The following is a 16,031-nucleotide window of genomic DNA, read 5'->3' as shown; positions in this document are numbered from 1 at the left end:
ATAAAAACATAAGACAACTTCTGCAAAACGATACAAAACTCTGAGAGAATTACTTGTCCTATTTTTTTTTTTTCTCAAACATTAGAAGAAAATCCACGAGCTTGTCTACAAGCACATTATTTTGGAATAAAGGATGGTGTTAAGTCAACCTATTCTAGACTAAGTTAATACCATCTCAAAGTGGTTTTCAGATGTAGGGTGCAATCCCATAGCAAAGTCTAGGGAAAGGTTTATTGATAAACACCCACATTTAGGCACTGTATAGGACAAGCTCATTTGTAAAACATCCCTTAACGTACTTCAGGGGGTAAAATAAGGCCTATTGCAGCCTGCCAAAGGAAAATGTCACACCATTATTTTCTCCGAAAGCAGCCCCAAAACCAATGTGATCTGGAGTCTGTAGTCAAGTACAGCATGATGGCAAGATGAAGAATATAACAAGGGAACGTTGTTTGAAAATAGCTGGTATTTTACTATTATTAACAAAACAAAAGGTACATTTGTGTCCTAAAAGCCTGCAGCTGGTCAGCTACTACTGGCAGAGCCTAGAAATGGTGAAAATTAATCACCTGTATTAAACACTATCCTTGTATTTTGCCATGTCTCTGTTACAGACTCGGTATTGAATAACATACTACAACCCAACGCAGAACATCAACTTTATTCTTGTAATCTTCTGTCAGGCATAGCTGGGACGGCAGAAGAGGAATGTTTATGCTAACTAGCAGGTTTAACCCTTAAACTAGCAAGAATTAGGAAAGTTTTCTTCTTGTCACCCATCTAGAGAGCCTAAGACTGCTGCTGCCGTCCACCCGGCTCATCTTCTAGTGGAGTTGTTCAAACCAACCTCCCGCTTTCTGGCCGAGCCTGAACGCAGCTCTTCCTCGGCCTCTTCTCCTGCACCACAGGCTGGTTACACCAATAAAAGGAGCTGTAAAGGTGCTCAGGGTCATCACCCAAATTACGCTGCAGAAATCATTTCAGCTGCTTGATACCCATTACTTCAGGCTTCCATGGGCCCGTCTGCCTGGACAGAAACATTTTGTTAAAGCACCTCAACTTTTTGCTAGAGCATGGCAGAAGGGATGAGCACCGTCTGTACGTTTAGTCAAACCAGTTTAACATTACAGAGCGAACCTAGAAAGCAGGTGGCTGCAACCGCAGCTCCTTTCAGGACCAACTTGAGGTAAACAACCATAAAATCAGCACAGCTTCATTTGGCATTCAAGATATCAGAACTACTAATTATCATTCAAGTTCTCTCCAAACCAATCTGTTTTGTTTAGAACAGGAAAAGCCTTTTCTTTCCCCTTACATCAAGCACTTATGTGCAGGTCAAAGCCCCAGGAATTGCTTTTCATTTTGAGAGCAACAGCAGCGCTGTCCAGTTCCCTTGTCAGGAACTGCTGCCTCAACAGCTGCAATTTCACTAATTCAAGCAAAAGTATCAGCAATAACCGACCTCAGCTTAAGTAATCTTGTCGTTGTCAAGTCTGACCTACCAGTGCTGAGAACTAGGTGCAGACACAACCAAGAGGGTTATTTAACTGCAGGAGCTCACGGGGGACCACAGCCAGGGAAGAGCAACAACTCCCAGCAGCTCTTATGTTAAAAAGGAGAATAACCTACCTATGGTATTATCCCCCAGAAATAGTGGTTTTGTTTCAAAAGTTTTCTAGAAGACACAAATGAGAATTTCCATCCAACAGGTGTGCAAGCTCGGCTGCTGATGAGCAAGCGGTGGCTGCCCTGGAGCGCTCTGGAGGCTTCAGTGCAACTCCTGGCTACCACCAGCCCCTGCAGGGGGGCACCGTGGGCTCTTCTGCTCAGAAAGCAGAATCTTCAGCCTTGAGCACACTCCGTTTGTTACCAATGTGCTAACCCCAGAGCAAAAGCAAACGCAGCTGCTGGGTACACGCTCACTACTCCTCTTTTACCACCAGCGGAATCCTCTCTGTTACCGCTGTCAGCATCGGGCACTGAGAACAAAGGCACGAGATTACAGGGATCTCAGCAAGTACATTCGTTCCAAGAACAAGAAATGTGTCTACTTTCCCGATGACCTGGGAAAACAAAAAAGCCCTTCAGCACAAAAAATTTATTTGTAATCAATTATGAGCATAATACCCAGTTTAATCTCTCCTAAGCTTCCTCTATGGAGACCTGTGGACAGCATCGTTCTTCTGTTCGAAACAAAGCAGGAATGCACAGATCTGAAACACCAATACACACACACACAAAAAAACCCCTTAGGATATTAAGTGAGCCATTTAACTAAGTATTTAAAACCTCTGCAATTATTAGTTTATTAGTATCATCCAGGATTCAGATGTTCAATATTTCTCCTGAAGTTATACATAAATGCAAATTGAAATAAGAATCTGAAAGTCAAAATTGTATAACAAAACAATACTCCATCACAAAAGCGTGTAAAATTACAAGAATGCTTTTTTTTTTTTCTTTTTTCTTAGACACTGGCACTTAAGAGAACCATAATTTTGTAACCACAAAATTGCCAAATTGTCCCCCAAACTGGTAAGCAGGTATATGTGAAAATTGTTAACAGTTGCCAGCACTTGAAGTTTTACTGAATATGCAAAAAACCCCTTAGCTTTGGTTTTGGAAGAGAACTATATTTGACCAAATTAGACATTGTTGGTATACCATAAACATTTCGCTTTTTAATGCAAAATTTAATAAAATGTACTTTTCCATACAGCTATATTTAACTTAAAAATGGGCAAACATCGAGAGTGCGGTATAAAACCTAACAGGAAAAATACATCTTATCTCATTTTCAATTTGAGACAATATACAACTTTGTTTAAAGGGCTAAAACTAGAATTTCAAGAATACAAATATGAATTTACATAGATTTAACAAATAATAATGGTACCATTTATAGAAATCTTAGAAAGAAAAATCATTTCTCATGGGCCATTTGCTACCAGGAGTTTCATGGTATAAAGCCCGTGGCCATCACCAGACCCGTCACCAAAAAATAGTATGGTAATTTCATGCTTTTTAACTTTACACATTTTAGGTACGCTCATCGCTTGCAAGTGTTCAGAGACTTACAAATACAACGTCCATTACACAGTAACGGAGTCACACCTGTAAATTTCTCTACACCGGATGGACATACGCTCTTCCTATGGGTCCTTCTAGGACAAAATTTAACGTTCCCTCCCTCCCCGCCCCCCCGAAGTTATTTCATTTCTGTAAAACTGAACTCTATACTTCTCAACTCTCCAAGACTGGTAGACTCATGCAACTCAATAGAATATTACATTTCACAAAATTCTGAACAAATATCAGTTTGCTGAGATTGAATTTTTTTGTTTTGTTTCCAGTTACGGAAGAATATTCTTTCACCATATGCCTATATATTTCTTTTCTTACCCTATCATGATTATGCAGGGTATGCAGATCAAAGCTTTGTTTATCAGCTGGTTATATGAAAGATGAAAACTGTAATATTCCCGTGATCCCAAACGGGCATTCAATAAAGCAAAAGATGAGTTCCCCTCAAAAAAAAAAAAAAAAAAGAGAAAAGAAAAAGTATGATTTTTTCAAGGGCACCTATTAAAAGGACAACAATACTAATAAAAAAATTGTATTTACTTAGAAGCATTCAGAATGTCAACAAAACAGCTGCAACTTTTTTTTTCCTTTTTGCAATTACAGAGTGGTATTCAGTTAACAGAACAACAATTATTTTTATGATGCATCGGAGACAACTGAAGATGAAAACGAAACTACATCCCCGTATGTAACTAATTTGTGCTGTGCACCAACAAGAACCTGCTTTAAAACTCCCATGCCAATTTACAACCCCCACACTGTACCAGGCAAGGTTAGTGGCCGTTGCGATACCACTAAGGACAGGGCTATCTAAAGACACATTCGGTAGTGTGTTAACTATACAAAAAAAGAGACACTGTACAGTTTAAAAACAAATCTTACACAGCCTTACATTTCAATTTTGTTTTCTTTAAAAGGAGTGAGTTGTGTACAGGGGGGTTAAATGCTTTATAGACAAGAAAGAAGTTGCTCTAAAAGAGACTTATTCATCATCATCATCATCTTCATCCTCCTCCTCTTCCTCTTCTTCATCATCTTCCTCCTCTTCATCTTCGTCCTCATCTTCCTCCTCCTCCTTCTTCTTCTTGCTCTTCTCAGCCTTGGCAACTACTTTTTTGCCTGCATCAACCTTCCCTTTGGCCCGGTATGCAGCAATATCCTTGGAGGAGAAAAGCAGGAAGAATCTCTCAAAGATTTAACCAGCCAAGAGCTCCGAGCAGCTGCCAAACAGGACTTGGGAAACCAGAGCCACCCAGGTGTCTGCCCTTTCTCCACACCCACCGGGGCAGGACCGGGAGCCGCTGCTTCAGTCACGAGGTTAACTGAGGCCAAAGGAAGGGGAACCCTCCGACACAGAAACGACACCGGTGCGCTGGAACACGCGCCTTACAGCCGTTGAGGAATCTCCGCTGTTATGCTTTTGGGAACAGGCTGGAAAAGCTGCTGCCTGGGATGGCAAAGGCGCAGCTGAGCCCACTATCCCACACAGAAAGGAAGTAGGGAGACCTCTTAAGGTCCTGTTCTAGTCCTACCTTCTACAATGCCTCAAGAAATGAACAGGAAAATCCTTCTTTGAGGCACAAAACTGTAATTAACTATCTGAAACACATTAGAATGACATGGTCTAATATTTGCAATGTTATGGCTCAGCAAAGAGCAACTATACAGAATTCTGCCTAACTGAAGTTTACAAAATAAAAGGTATAAGAACTTGATTAAAGGGTAGACAGTGCCACCTTCTGCATGCAATAAATTTATTCTAGTGGTTTATAATGTACAAAATTCAATTCCTATTATAGGGAAGTCAAAACTCTACCTGGAAGACCAAGCCAAAAAAAGGTTAGACTTTCTGACTTTGTGCCAAAATTGTAAAAACAATTACATCACAGAATTGATCTACAAGACTGAATATCCCAACTATAGAGAAAACACCAACACCTTTACACAGATAGTCCAAATCTTCAAATATTCCCCACCCAGTAAACATCACACCACTCATCTCACAGTGCCCTGAGACTCCCTTAAAGATTAGCACGAGGTTTTTAGAAGATACAATATCCACTGAGTCTAAGGCCAGCCTCAGGGAAAGTATATATTGAGATTACTACACCTTAAAGCCCATTTGTAAGCTTAAGAAATAAAGACAATACTAATGAAGATTAAAATACGTGAAACTAAAGATTAATAATTCTACCATTAAGAAGTCTCTGATGAGTTGCCTTGTCTGCACGTACAAACAATTACCATGCTGAAGAGTTGAAGCTGCACACGAAGGAGAATATGGGACAGTTTCTAGACCTGTGGTTCCCCTCCAGCACACAATTAAACTCGAAGGGGCCACGTTGCTCACTACGATGCTACAATTTTGAAGTGGTTTTGTTTGCCCGCAGTAGAAATACCCAAAGGAAAGTCATGGCACAGGAATGGATATAGGTGGTATACGTCAGCCACAGGTGGTGGCTGACACACTGTCAAGCGCCACCAGGTGAGGCCAACATGCATCGCCTCCTCTCTTTCCTTGGACTGGGATGGGAACCTGCCTCTGGAAATAAAAACGCGTGCAAGGCTACTTTGTGTGCACAACACAGTTCTACAGCTCTGGTCTTGATGGTGGGATTTAGCTTTAATAATTCAAGAAACTGTACGACATTACCCTAATAATAAACTTTTAAAAGGACCTATGTGTATCAGTTATCCTAACGCTCAGGGATGCTCAGACACCCTTCCAAAACTAGGGAGAAACAATTTATTTTTCACTGGCGTTACTTAATACTACCAACTTAACTCAGATGCTGCTGTGACCTATTGTTTTAATAACAATATGGACACCATGGTACCTACCAAACCATCATCAATGGTCCTGAATTACAGATGAACACAAGTAGTTCAAAACAGAAGACTCCAACTTAGCATTACAGTAATAAACCATATACCCCCTTATGTCATAACTTCCAACAAACATAAAGAGATTTGTCATTATCTTACTGTAATTTGCAATGTCAGGTATCAGAGTACATGAGAAGAGAAAAAACATCTATATTGAGGCTTGACCTCCCCAAATCATTTCTATAAATGTCAATGTTACCTTTTCATACTTCTCCTTCAGCTTGGCAGCCTTCTTTTCATAAGGCTGTTTATCATCTGCAGCCGTGTTGTTCCACATCTCTCCCAGTTTCTTTGCGACATCGCCGATGGAAAGACCAGGATGTTCTCCTTTGATTTTTGGACGAAACTCAGAGCAAAACAAGAAAAAAGCCGAACTACAGAAGGAAAAGAAGATAAGGTTATTTCAATTTTAGGCCTAAGTATAAAAGTTCTGTGACCTTTGTTACTGTTTCTTAAGAGCATTTTGGAAAAGCACCTAAAAGTGAGAAAACACTAATTACAATCAAAAAATATTAAAACTGAATAAATGAGTTTGAAAACTTAACACATCCATGTCTCTTAAGTAATGCCGCGCATCTTGTCCCAGTTTTGGTGGGACCCCCAGAAGGGCAAATTTTATCTACCAGAGAAAATCTTAACATAAGAGACTGAGTGAATGATACCAGGGGAGCTAATGTTACGTCAGACCTGTTAAAGGTAGAGAAGATGTGATATTTGTTATGAAAATTAGGATTTTCAGCCTAAATATGAACATTCACTTGCACAGGAACTACCCCATTCCCTTCAGCATTAGCTCAATTTAAAACACACAACCTATTACTACAAAGTACCTGTTTGTAGTACCAGATGAACCTGAAATCAGCAGTCTTTACAAAGTGGCTTAAGTTTTAATTCTCCAAGCTGTTTTTTTGTGCAAGATCATCCCTCTAACCTGTTCTGCGCAAAAGCCTCTTAATTTTAAATGAACTGCCAATCAAAAATTCTGCTCAAGCCAACAGGTGGGGAAAGCAGGGCCTGAAATATTTTACAGCCGTTTTACGCTAGAATTACCCTCTTAACGGAAACTGGGGGGGTGAATCAGTCGTAACTGCATGTTGCAGATTTTTGCATCCACTTCCAAAGGCTGACGTTATTTCAACTTAGATAAAGAGGGTCAGCCTGAAACCACAAATCTGTAATTCGTAACTAGAATTTCAACCTGTATTTACGCCACTCGTCAAAAAAATCACGTAGTCTTTTACTTCTGAAGCTCCTAAACCTGTATAAAATGATCATTTCATAGATACACCCCAATGTGATGGTCCCAAACAACATATGCTAACTACAAATTTACTTACGGAGGCCTCTTAGGTGCATTTGGATCCTTGAACTTCTTTTTTGTTTCCCCCTTAGGTGGTACATAGTTTTTCATTTCTTTTTCATAACGAAGCTTGTCAGCCTTTGCCATATCTTCAAACTTTCCCTTCTCCTTAGAAGACATAGTCTGGAAGGTAATTAGACTCGTAAAATCATAGAACATCTCAAGCTGGAAGAGACTCATAAGGATCAAAACAGTATTTTAAGATCCAAAAGCATATCCAAGTCGATTCCAAAATTTCACTTAGGGAAGGTAAAGGTAAGAACAACGGGTAATCACCACTAATGTTACAACTGCACTCCCTATTTGACTAAAACCTGAACTTTCAATTAAGTAATTTACAGTTTCAAACAGTATTTCACACAAAGCAATCATTTAAGGTTTTGTGGTGGTTTTTTTTCAGTGGTTAGTCCTACCTTCCACCGTTCTGAGCATTTTTTTGAGAACTCTGAAAAGTTCACTGAAGCATCTGGATGTTTCTTCTTGTGCTCCTCCCGGCAGGTTTGCACAAAGAAGGCGTATGAAGACATTTTACCTCTCGGCTTCTTGGGATCACCTTTGCCCATTTTTGATGATTTTCTGTAACAAAGCAAAAAAAGACACCTTTAAAGCTTTTAATTTTTACAAGCCAGCATGGGAAGTAAGCAATGACAAGGATCATGCCAAACAAGACCCATCGGAGCGCTATCCAAAATCATACAACAGAAATAAGTTTCTCTTCTGGAAAATTTACTGAAGATTTCTGCCATCGCTGTTTGAGGTTAATTTGGACACAAACAACCTGAAATCTAAAATGCCTTTAAAATGTGCAGTTCTGGTCTGCTGCAAACAAAAATGCCCCTTCCAAGCAACCTGAAAGCAAGTACAAGTGCCTCAATGCAGTGAAGACTGCACTCTTTGATTACTGCTAGTGTTATCAATCCTATGCTTGGAAGAGATAAATTATATCGAAAGAAAAGGGAAAAAGTACATGAGTATCCTACCTCCACTGGCTTTATAGTTTAGTAATTTTTTCTTCCTAAAGGTCGTATTTTTATCTCCCTCACGTGTGGGCCTTGGATGATACTCATTTGCAAAAGATATATTAATTATTTTTGCACACCATGTATTATCACTGTCCTTTAAGTGTATTGCAAAAACCTACTCTCTCTTTGTATGTGTACCTAGAAATACAGGAATGAAACACCACACTCAGTCAAACATGTTATAACCAAGCCAGGGACGCTAAAAGTATGACATTTACATATGACTAGCAGAGCTGTGCTCAGTGCGAGGACTATCTCAGTCTTTCAGGGACTGAGAGGGAATGAAAAATACCTTCCTGGAACTTTCACACCCAAGTCAGACATTCAGAGTATTTCTTCATAGCTCCCTGGAAAAAGCCACTTGCACCCTGACAAACTCCGCTCTTCAGCAGGAATTAAAAAGAGGAAAAAAAGAGTAAAGAAATGAAGAGAGCGGACACACTGCCTCCCCGTATTGCCACAGAAGCAGCATTTCCTATCGGTTTGGCGGATAGACAGAAACAGATTTCTGCTCTGTGACTAAACACGTCCGGTTTGAAGTTTCTATCGAGTAAACAAGAGCGCTGCAGCAGCAGGAGCCGCTCCTGCCCGCCCTGCCATGGAGACGCTCCCAGCGCCGGCCGGCACCCGGGGTCGCCCAGCCAGGGAAAGGCGGCGAGGCCGTGCCGGGCAGGGTGTTCAGAGGCGGGGGTGACTGCGGGAACGGTTCGGCGCTGCGAACACGAGCTGGCGTTTAAAAACCTCCTTCCCACCATTTTGGACCTTTCCCCTGTGAGGGGGGGGGAAAGTAAACTTCACAAATCCCCCAAGAGAGCTGCGAGACCGAGGGGGTGACGGTGGGAGGATGGGGGGAAAAAGCAGTCCCGTTGCGAGAGCAAAGCTGTGTAAGTTTTATTTTGCACACACGTGAAGGCTCGCAGCCAGCGGGCAGCAAGCACATGCCCAGGAGCCGAGCAACGCGGCTGCGGCCTGCCCAGGCGGCGACCCCCGGCTCCGGCCACCGCTCGCAGCCCGGGGACAAAGCGCCGTCCCGGCCGCCGTCCCCGTCCCCCCGCGGCGGGGCGCGCCGCCCCCCGGCCTGCCCCGCTCCTCGCCGCCATGAGGCCTGGCCGGCGCGGCCTGCCCGCTCGCGCGCTGTGCGCCGCCGCAGCGGCGGTGTCGGCGGGAGCGGCCGCCATGGCGCAGGCTCCTGGCGGAGGAGGTCACCCGCCACTGAGGCTCCTTCCATTTTGTGCGCTGAGGAGAGCGAGCCGCACCCCCCACCCCCCGCCACCACACCCCCGCAGCCCGGCGGGCGGGGCGGCGAGCCCAGGCCCCGGGACCCCCGCCGAGGGGCCGCGGCGGGGCCAGGCGGCCACCCCCGGCCCGCGGGGGCGCGGCGGCGGCAGCGGCGGGGAGGCGCGGAATGGCCGCTGCTGGCGTCGCCCGCGCCCGCCGCCGCGCATAGAACATGGCTCCTTCCTCCCTTCCCTTCCCTTTGTGTGAGCGCGCCCGCTACCCTGGCGCACACGCTCAGCCATTGCAGCCGGGGGAGGGCGGGCGGGAGACGGGGGGAGGTGGGTGGGTGCGGGGGGGGTGGGGGGGACCGGCGCGCTCGCAGCGCCCGCCCGAGCCCCGGCAGAACGGGCAGAGCCCCGGCGGGGACCCCTGCTCGCTCCCGTGCCCGGCCGACTAACACGGCCCGTCGGCCGCGGGCCCCGCGCCCGGACGAGCGGCGGTGGTTGGAAAAAAAAGTTCCCCCGAACTGCGCCCCCGCCCGCCCGAGCGCCTCTCTGCTCCGCCGCCGCTCGCCTTGTTTTCTCGCTCGCGGCTCCCGTCAGCCATGTTACAGCCGGGCGGCCGCGGGGCCAGCAGCTCCTCGGCCCGCGCCCCACTGCCCCCGCGCTCCCCGCGACCCCGACGGCAGCCAGCAGCACGGCGCGGGCCGCCCGGAGACCCCTCCGCCTCACCACGCCTGTGCCCGCCGGCTGCCCCGCCGCCGCAGGGATGGCTACGGCGAGGCACCGTAAGCGGCTTACAGCGGGGCACGGCGCGGCCCGCGCCTCCCGCCACGGGCGACCCCCGGCCACTCGCCCCTCGCCCAGGCGGGCTCCTTCGCTCGCCTCTCTCCCTCCCGCCACCCCGCTCCTGAAGTCGCCCGGCGCCCGCGCCCCCGACGCCCCCGCCCCACCCCGGCCGGGGGGCTCGCCGACCGGGAAGGGTCTCCCGGGCGCAGCCCTGCTCCCCTTTGTGTGCCGGCGCCCGAGCCGGCAGTGCCCCGCGCTCCGCGGCCAGGCAGCAGCGACGGCACGGCGGGCAGCGCCGGCTCGCTGCCCGGCTGCGAGCGAGCGGGCGAGCGCGCCCGGCCGGCCCAGCGGCTCCCGGTGCATACTCACCCGTGTCAGAATCAGCACACAGCCCTCACTCGGCCCCGAGCCCCAGAGACGGAGCCCCAGAGACGCTACCCCGGCCGCCCGCCCGGCCCCAGCGCTGCCTGAGTCCCTGTGTAGCCCGCTGCACCGCAATGGCTGTGAGAGCGGGATCGATACGCAGCCTCCTCACACTCTCAGCGCTGGTAACATTACTCTCAACACAGCCCCGTCCCCATTGGCTGCCGCCAAGCCAGCCGCCGCGCCGATTGGCCGAGGCCCTTCCATTGTCCTGACCAGAGAGCTCAGCCGATTGGGCGCGGCGCGGGACACGTCACTGAGGATTGAAAGGGCGCGCAAATATAAAAGTGAGTGGAGGGAGCCGGGCGGCGGCGGGATGTAGAGTTCCGAGGCGGCGGCTCGGCGCCGCGCCGCCGCCTGCCAGCAGTGCGGGCCACCACCGCTCAGCCCGTCGCTGCGACGGCCTCCGCCGCCCCCAGGGCCGCCCCCCGCCCGGCTTCCGCCACCGAAGGGGGAAGCACAGCGAGGTCGCCGGCGCCGCGGGCGCTCCCGTGATGCCCCGGCAGCACTGCTGCCCCCCAACCCCGTGCGGCCCCTCCCTGCTGGGCCGCACCGCCCCATTTCACAGATGCGGAAACTGAGGCGGGGGCTCGGGTCGGAGTGGGGCTCGGAGGGGCGAGCCCGCTTTTTCCGGCTCCCCTTGCCCGGCTTCAGCCCTCGCACGGCGCTGTATGGCGCACAGGCGCTGCCTTCTGCTGCTGCGGCGGCGTGCGGGGTTCTGCCTGCGCGCACTGCGTTATGTGGCAGCTTGCGATGTTCTTTTTGTAGAAATCGGTAAATTATCTGTAAGAACGAGAATCAGAAGGTCTTGGCTCTCTTCATAACCCCCTGGGTGAGAAGGAGCAGGCTGTGATGGCAGGGCAGCCTCTCAGTTCTCAGCGCTTCTGAAATGATGCCCCATGTGCCAGCTTGGGCATCCCTGTGCAGGGGCAAAGTTGGGAATCTGGGCCACATCTCACCTGCCCTTCGTTGCTTCTCCCTCTGCTTTTTTTATAGTCAGGTGCACTGTACGAATCATCTGTAGAGGACTACCGAATGGAAGGAATACCCCTTTACATCTGCCTTGCTGTTCACACCTACTTTACTGGTGCAAACAACCCTGGGAGTAGTGCTGTTGTGACAAATCCAAAACTGCTGACCTCCCCTGCAAGGTGTTACCAGTGCGCTTACTGAGGTTACAGAACCTTGAATGAGGGGACCTATATACAGGTGTACATATTAGAAACTGTTCTGACCTTATAACCGTTGTTACCAAAGTGAGTAGCAGGTAACACTAAGACATGGTCTGTATGATCCTTAGTGTTTTGTAGGCTGCCTAAATGTGAAAATAGGACAAATCCTTATGTGCGAAAGCACAAATCCTTCTGAAACTTCATGGATAGCAGAAGATTTTAAGAGGGCATGATGATCAAGTAGATTGTCCAAATCAACTATTTGCACATGAAAATTTGTGACTAACAATAAAATTAAAAGTATTATCATCTGACAAGATAAAATAACTGATAAAGTCCCTATGTTTTCTTTGGTGGGACCATGGCTAACAGCATTCAGTAGCAGGAATTAACTACAGTGAAAAGTGACTCCTAGGAAGTTGTGCTTAAGGTCCCAGGCAAAACCAACCTCTAAATCCAAGAATAATAACACCATGTACCTTTCCATTTAGCCCAACACTGCTTGCTTAGATCTTACCAAGAGAGAAACTTAGAGAATAACCGCCTATTAACTTTAGGCCCATGCAAATGGAAAGCTGTATGTATACCGAGAATTTTAAAAAAGCCCCAAACCCACATCTTAAAGTCATAATTGTACCAGTTTCCACTGCAGCCAGGCCTAAGTTCAATAAACTAGCTTCCTCTTTCTTTAGATACAAATGTGATCAAAAAGAAACCTATATAATTATACTAGTACTAACTCACCGCAGACACTTTTATGCTGGGATGGCTCAATTCTCTACTTGCTTGCCTCCATGTGAGGTGGATTGAATCATTTTAATTGTGTCAGTAGAAGAGCTGTGGTAAAACCCTGTGAAGATGCACCTAAGTGGTCACTTTGTGTGGTTTGTCTCTGGGAATTAAGCCACAGAAGAGGTTGCAAGAACTTGGCTTTGCTGAAGACTTACTGTTCGATGATCCTTGGAGAAACCTTTGTGCTTGTTCTTCCTTCTGTAAGCGGGGTGGTATTTCTAAAATCTTTATAAGACAATGTTGCCACCTAATTAAGTCTGAAATGAGCAGATCCCCTAGCAGAGGCCATGGGTGGTGATCTGCTAGGAGGAGTTACTGTAGTGGAGGGAGCGCAGTGACACTCTTTACACTAAGCCTCACTGCGGAGTGCTACACATCAATGACTCGTCTCAGTCTCACATTGACATTTGGACGATGTGAAAAAAAAATTGCATTTTTTTCCCTCACTGGCTTACCTCTTTCAATACACTTTTGCGCACAGTACCAGTAAGTCCCATTGAGTAATACATAGGTTCTATGAAGGAATGTTCCTGTTTAGGAAGCCGGCAGCATATGTTAAGATACATTGAGCTGAGAGTTGTTCAGCCTCACAAGATGTAAACCACCTCCCAGTAAGCATCTGAATACACAGCAGGGCAACTTTATAATTCAAGAAGTTTTTATCAGGGCTGCTTCCGAGTGTTGTTCACACTTTCTACCCTTGTCCTCTGGCGGTTGTCCCATCCAAGAAAACACCAATCTCTCCTCAAAGTCTTCCTGAGTTAACTGGGCCCCTAATGGCTGAGGAACAGGCCCCACAAATCATACACAGTTTTTTGCTGACAGAATATTTGTATTAGTATTCATCTGATCCCCTCAGTTAATCCAGAGTCCGGTAATTTCTATTCTGGATCCAATGCCCAAACCAGTGGCTGCTGCTTCATTACCACTGTTGCCTTCTAACATTTCCCCTCGAGCTGTTGCTTCTTTGAAGATATTGCCAATGAGAAGGCAAACAAATTCCAAACCTTCTTCACAATCATCAATTTTTTGGCAAGGCAGGGCTCTTTATGAAAGTCAAAGATCCTTCTAAGTAATGACCCTAATTCTGAAACTGCCTCATTTGTGAAGAAGTGCTGATGGACACATGAAGACAGTGGTTCTGCTACCTGAAATCTTGCGAAAATACATTAACAGTAAGGAACACTGATGTTTCTTTCTCAAGGAAAGTCTTTTTTTGGCTGGGTTGTGTCTTAAAGTTTAAATCTTTACACAGAATACGGAGCAGAGGAAAACTGTAAAAAGCATGAGCGTTTATGTGGCCTAGTGTGCAGGAGCTGATAGCTTTGCACGTGCTGAACTTTTTAAAGTTTCCTCCTTGAAAACCAGACCTGAAAGGAAGGAAAAGGAAGTTATTTATTCCCAGCTGTTGTGACAGCAAACAATTTAGTAAAGGGCGAGTGATGAGGAGATTGTGATTACATGACATATTCCTGTAAAGGTTTTCCTTCATCTCTGCTAGTTCTGTGCTAAGGCCTGTACAAGTTTCCACATTCCAGTGTGTTTCTTCTGCAGCCCTTGATGACAGAATTAAAAAGAATTTACTCATCAGTTGCAGACGGTAGCATTTTTTACAGAAGCAGTATATGTTTCTTCTCTTGTTCATGCTGTGCCACATCCCTTCTGATACTTTACAAACATGCCTTCTTCTGCAAACCTTATTGAAGTCCAAATCTGTTTTAAATTACACTCCACATGACAGGTGCAATCACTGAGATAACCTGGATAACACAAGCCACCTTTGACTTCATGCACAGAGGCTTCGCCCGTAGACTGTTTGGGTCATAACAGCCCAATATGACTGCTCTGAAAAAAAAAAAAAAAAGTATGTAGCTGCACAGGAAGTTTCAAAACCCCTATTTGGTAATTTGGTGTTTTGCAAACTAGAGTATACTTTGGAAAAAGTCACACGGATTGGATGTCATATTGCAAAGCAAGAGTAAGGCTATGATTTCTATTAGACACATGTTTTCAAATACCTCAATTTTTACAATATGCCTTGTAGCTACTTACTTTAAAACTCGCAGAAATGTTTGTAATGAGCCTTTTGGTTCAACAGCTTTTCCATGGAAGAGAAGCTGAACTTGGATGGAAACATCAGCTATATATTTTCAGCCTTTTTTAAAAGCATCCTTTTGTTTTCCATTTTCTTTAGAGATAACAGAGAGAGGCCTCTCCAAAGACAGAACTGTTCTTCTAAATGATTTATTGCTCAGTAGGAACAGAAAAAGTTTGAACTGAATGATGAAAACTGAGTTTTATTTTATTTATTTAAAATTTTGTTCTCACTTCAAATCATCCCCCATGTAGCTCACAGCTGAAGACTTCTATCAAAGACAAACAAGGAGGGAGAATCCCAAGAAGTACAGACCACTTGGTTGGCAGTGAAACCTGATCAAGAGGGGTATGCAGAGTAGGGATCTCATTCTACCCAGCCCCCAAAATAGCTTTGTGAAAAACTTTGGTGAGACCCCTCCAGCAGAATTTTCAAGGAAGTTGCAGCATATAAAGAGCCAGACCTTAGCAAGTCTCAGTCTTGAGTGCTGTGGTTGCTGACAGAGATGAGAAAAGGCACTTGCATCAAATACAGGAGATGTAGGAGAGACTGGATGCAGGGCAGCACATCTCCCCTGGGGAAAGAAGGCGGTTGTTCCATGCCAACACCTTCTCTTGCAAATTTTGCATTCTGTGAAGGACACTGCTTACTCCCCAGTGGTTTTAGCTGGAAAGCAGGTGATTTCATAGCTTGCTTTGACAAGAAAGAGGTTTGGTGTCATCACTGGACCTCTAGATTTTGTCACTCTGTTCTGCCTTCCAAGGAATGGGATAACTGTTTCTTCAGGTCAAAATTAAGAGGATATTACAGTGAAAATGGCACAAGAAAAAACAGCTTGTCAGTCAAATCCAAAGCTACAATTAGGCTACTTTTAACCAGACCTGAAAGCTTTTCTTAACAAAAATGTTACATTTTCAGCTCAAAACAAGAGCAAAACATCTACAGAGAGAGGGCACCTGGGCACATGGCACAGGTACTTACGATGGAGCTGCTGGTGATTTAGATTGTCAATGTTGCTTTCAAACACTTCCAGCCGTACAGCAAGTAGGTTGTTCACACTGCACCTGGAAAAACCACTGGCTGTATTTGTCCTTTTCCTCAGGCTGCGGTACCAGCCTGTATGCAGCCCAGATGAACACAATTCTCAATTGCTTATTACATGCAAACTTAAAACAATTTTTTTTCCCCTGG

The 16,031-nt window shown here is 46.1% G+C and overlaps 1 protein-coding gene across 1 annotated transcript; it reads right to left on the bottom strand.

Moving 5' to 3' along the window:
• Positions 1 to 2,281: 2,281 nt before the first annotated feature.
• HMGB1 (high mobility group box 1) lies at positions 2,282 to 10,912 on the bottom strand. Its single transcript, XM_082073791.1, has 5 exons — positions 10,728 to 10,912; positions 7,744 to 7,906; positions 7,308 to 7,453; positions 6,170 to 6,344; positions 2,282 to 4,243 (listed from the first exon to the last, which is right to left on the bottom strand). Exons 2-5 carry the CDS (start codon positions 7,891 to 7,893, stop codon positions 4,067 to 4,069), a joined length of 648 nt encoding a protein of 215 aa, XP_081929917.1. The 5' UTR covers positions 7,894 to 7,906; positions 10,728 to 10,912; the 3' UTR covers positions 2,282 to 4,066.
• Between the last annotated feature and the right edge of the window lie 5,119 nt (positions 10,913 to 16,031).

The sequence above is a fragment of the Streptopelia decaocto genome (genome assembly GCF_964273445.1).
Source record: "Streptopelia decaocto genome assembly, chromosome: 1".
Lineage (NCBI taxonomy): Eukaryota > Metazoa > Chordata > Aves > Columbiformes > Columbidae > Streptopelia > Streptopelia decaocto.
Note: the sequence above shows the minus strand (reverse complement) of the source record. Positions and strands in the feature narration are given on the sequence as shown.

Excerpts from the sequence above, each read along its gene's own strand:
- HMGB1 (XM_082073791.1), bottom strand. The coding sequence starts at position 7,893 with ATGGGCAAAGGTGATCCCAAGAAGCCGAGAGGTAAAATGTCTTCATAC. Across the intron at positions 7,454-7,743 it reads AATGCTCAGAACGGTGGAAG|ACTATGTCTTCTAAGGAGAA; the intron begins GTAGGACTAACC and ends ATTACCTTCCAG. Across the intron at positions 4,244-6,169 it reads TGAAGGAGAAGTATGAAAAG|GATATTGCTGCATACCGGGC; the intron begins GTAACATTGACA and ends TTCTCCTCCAAG.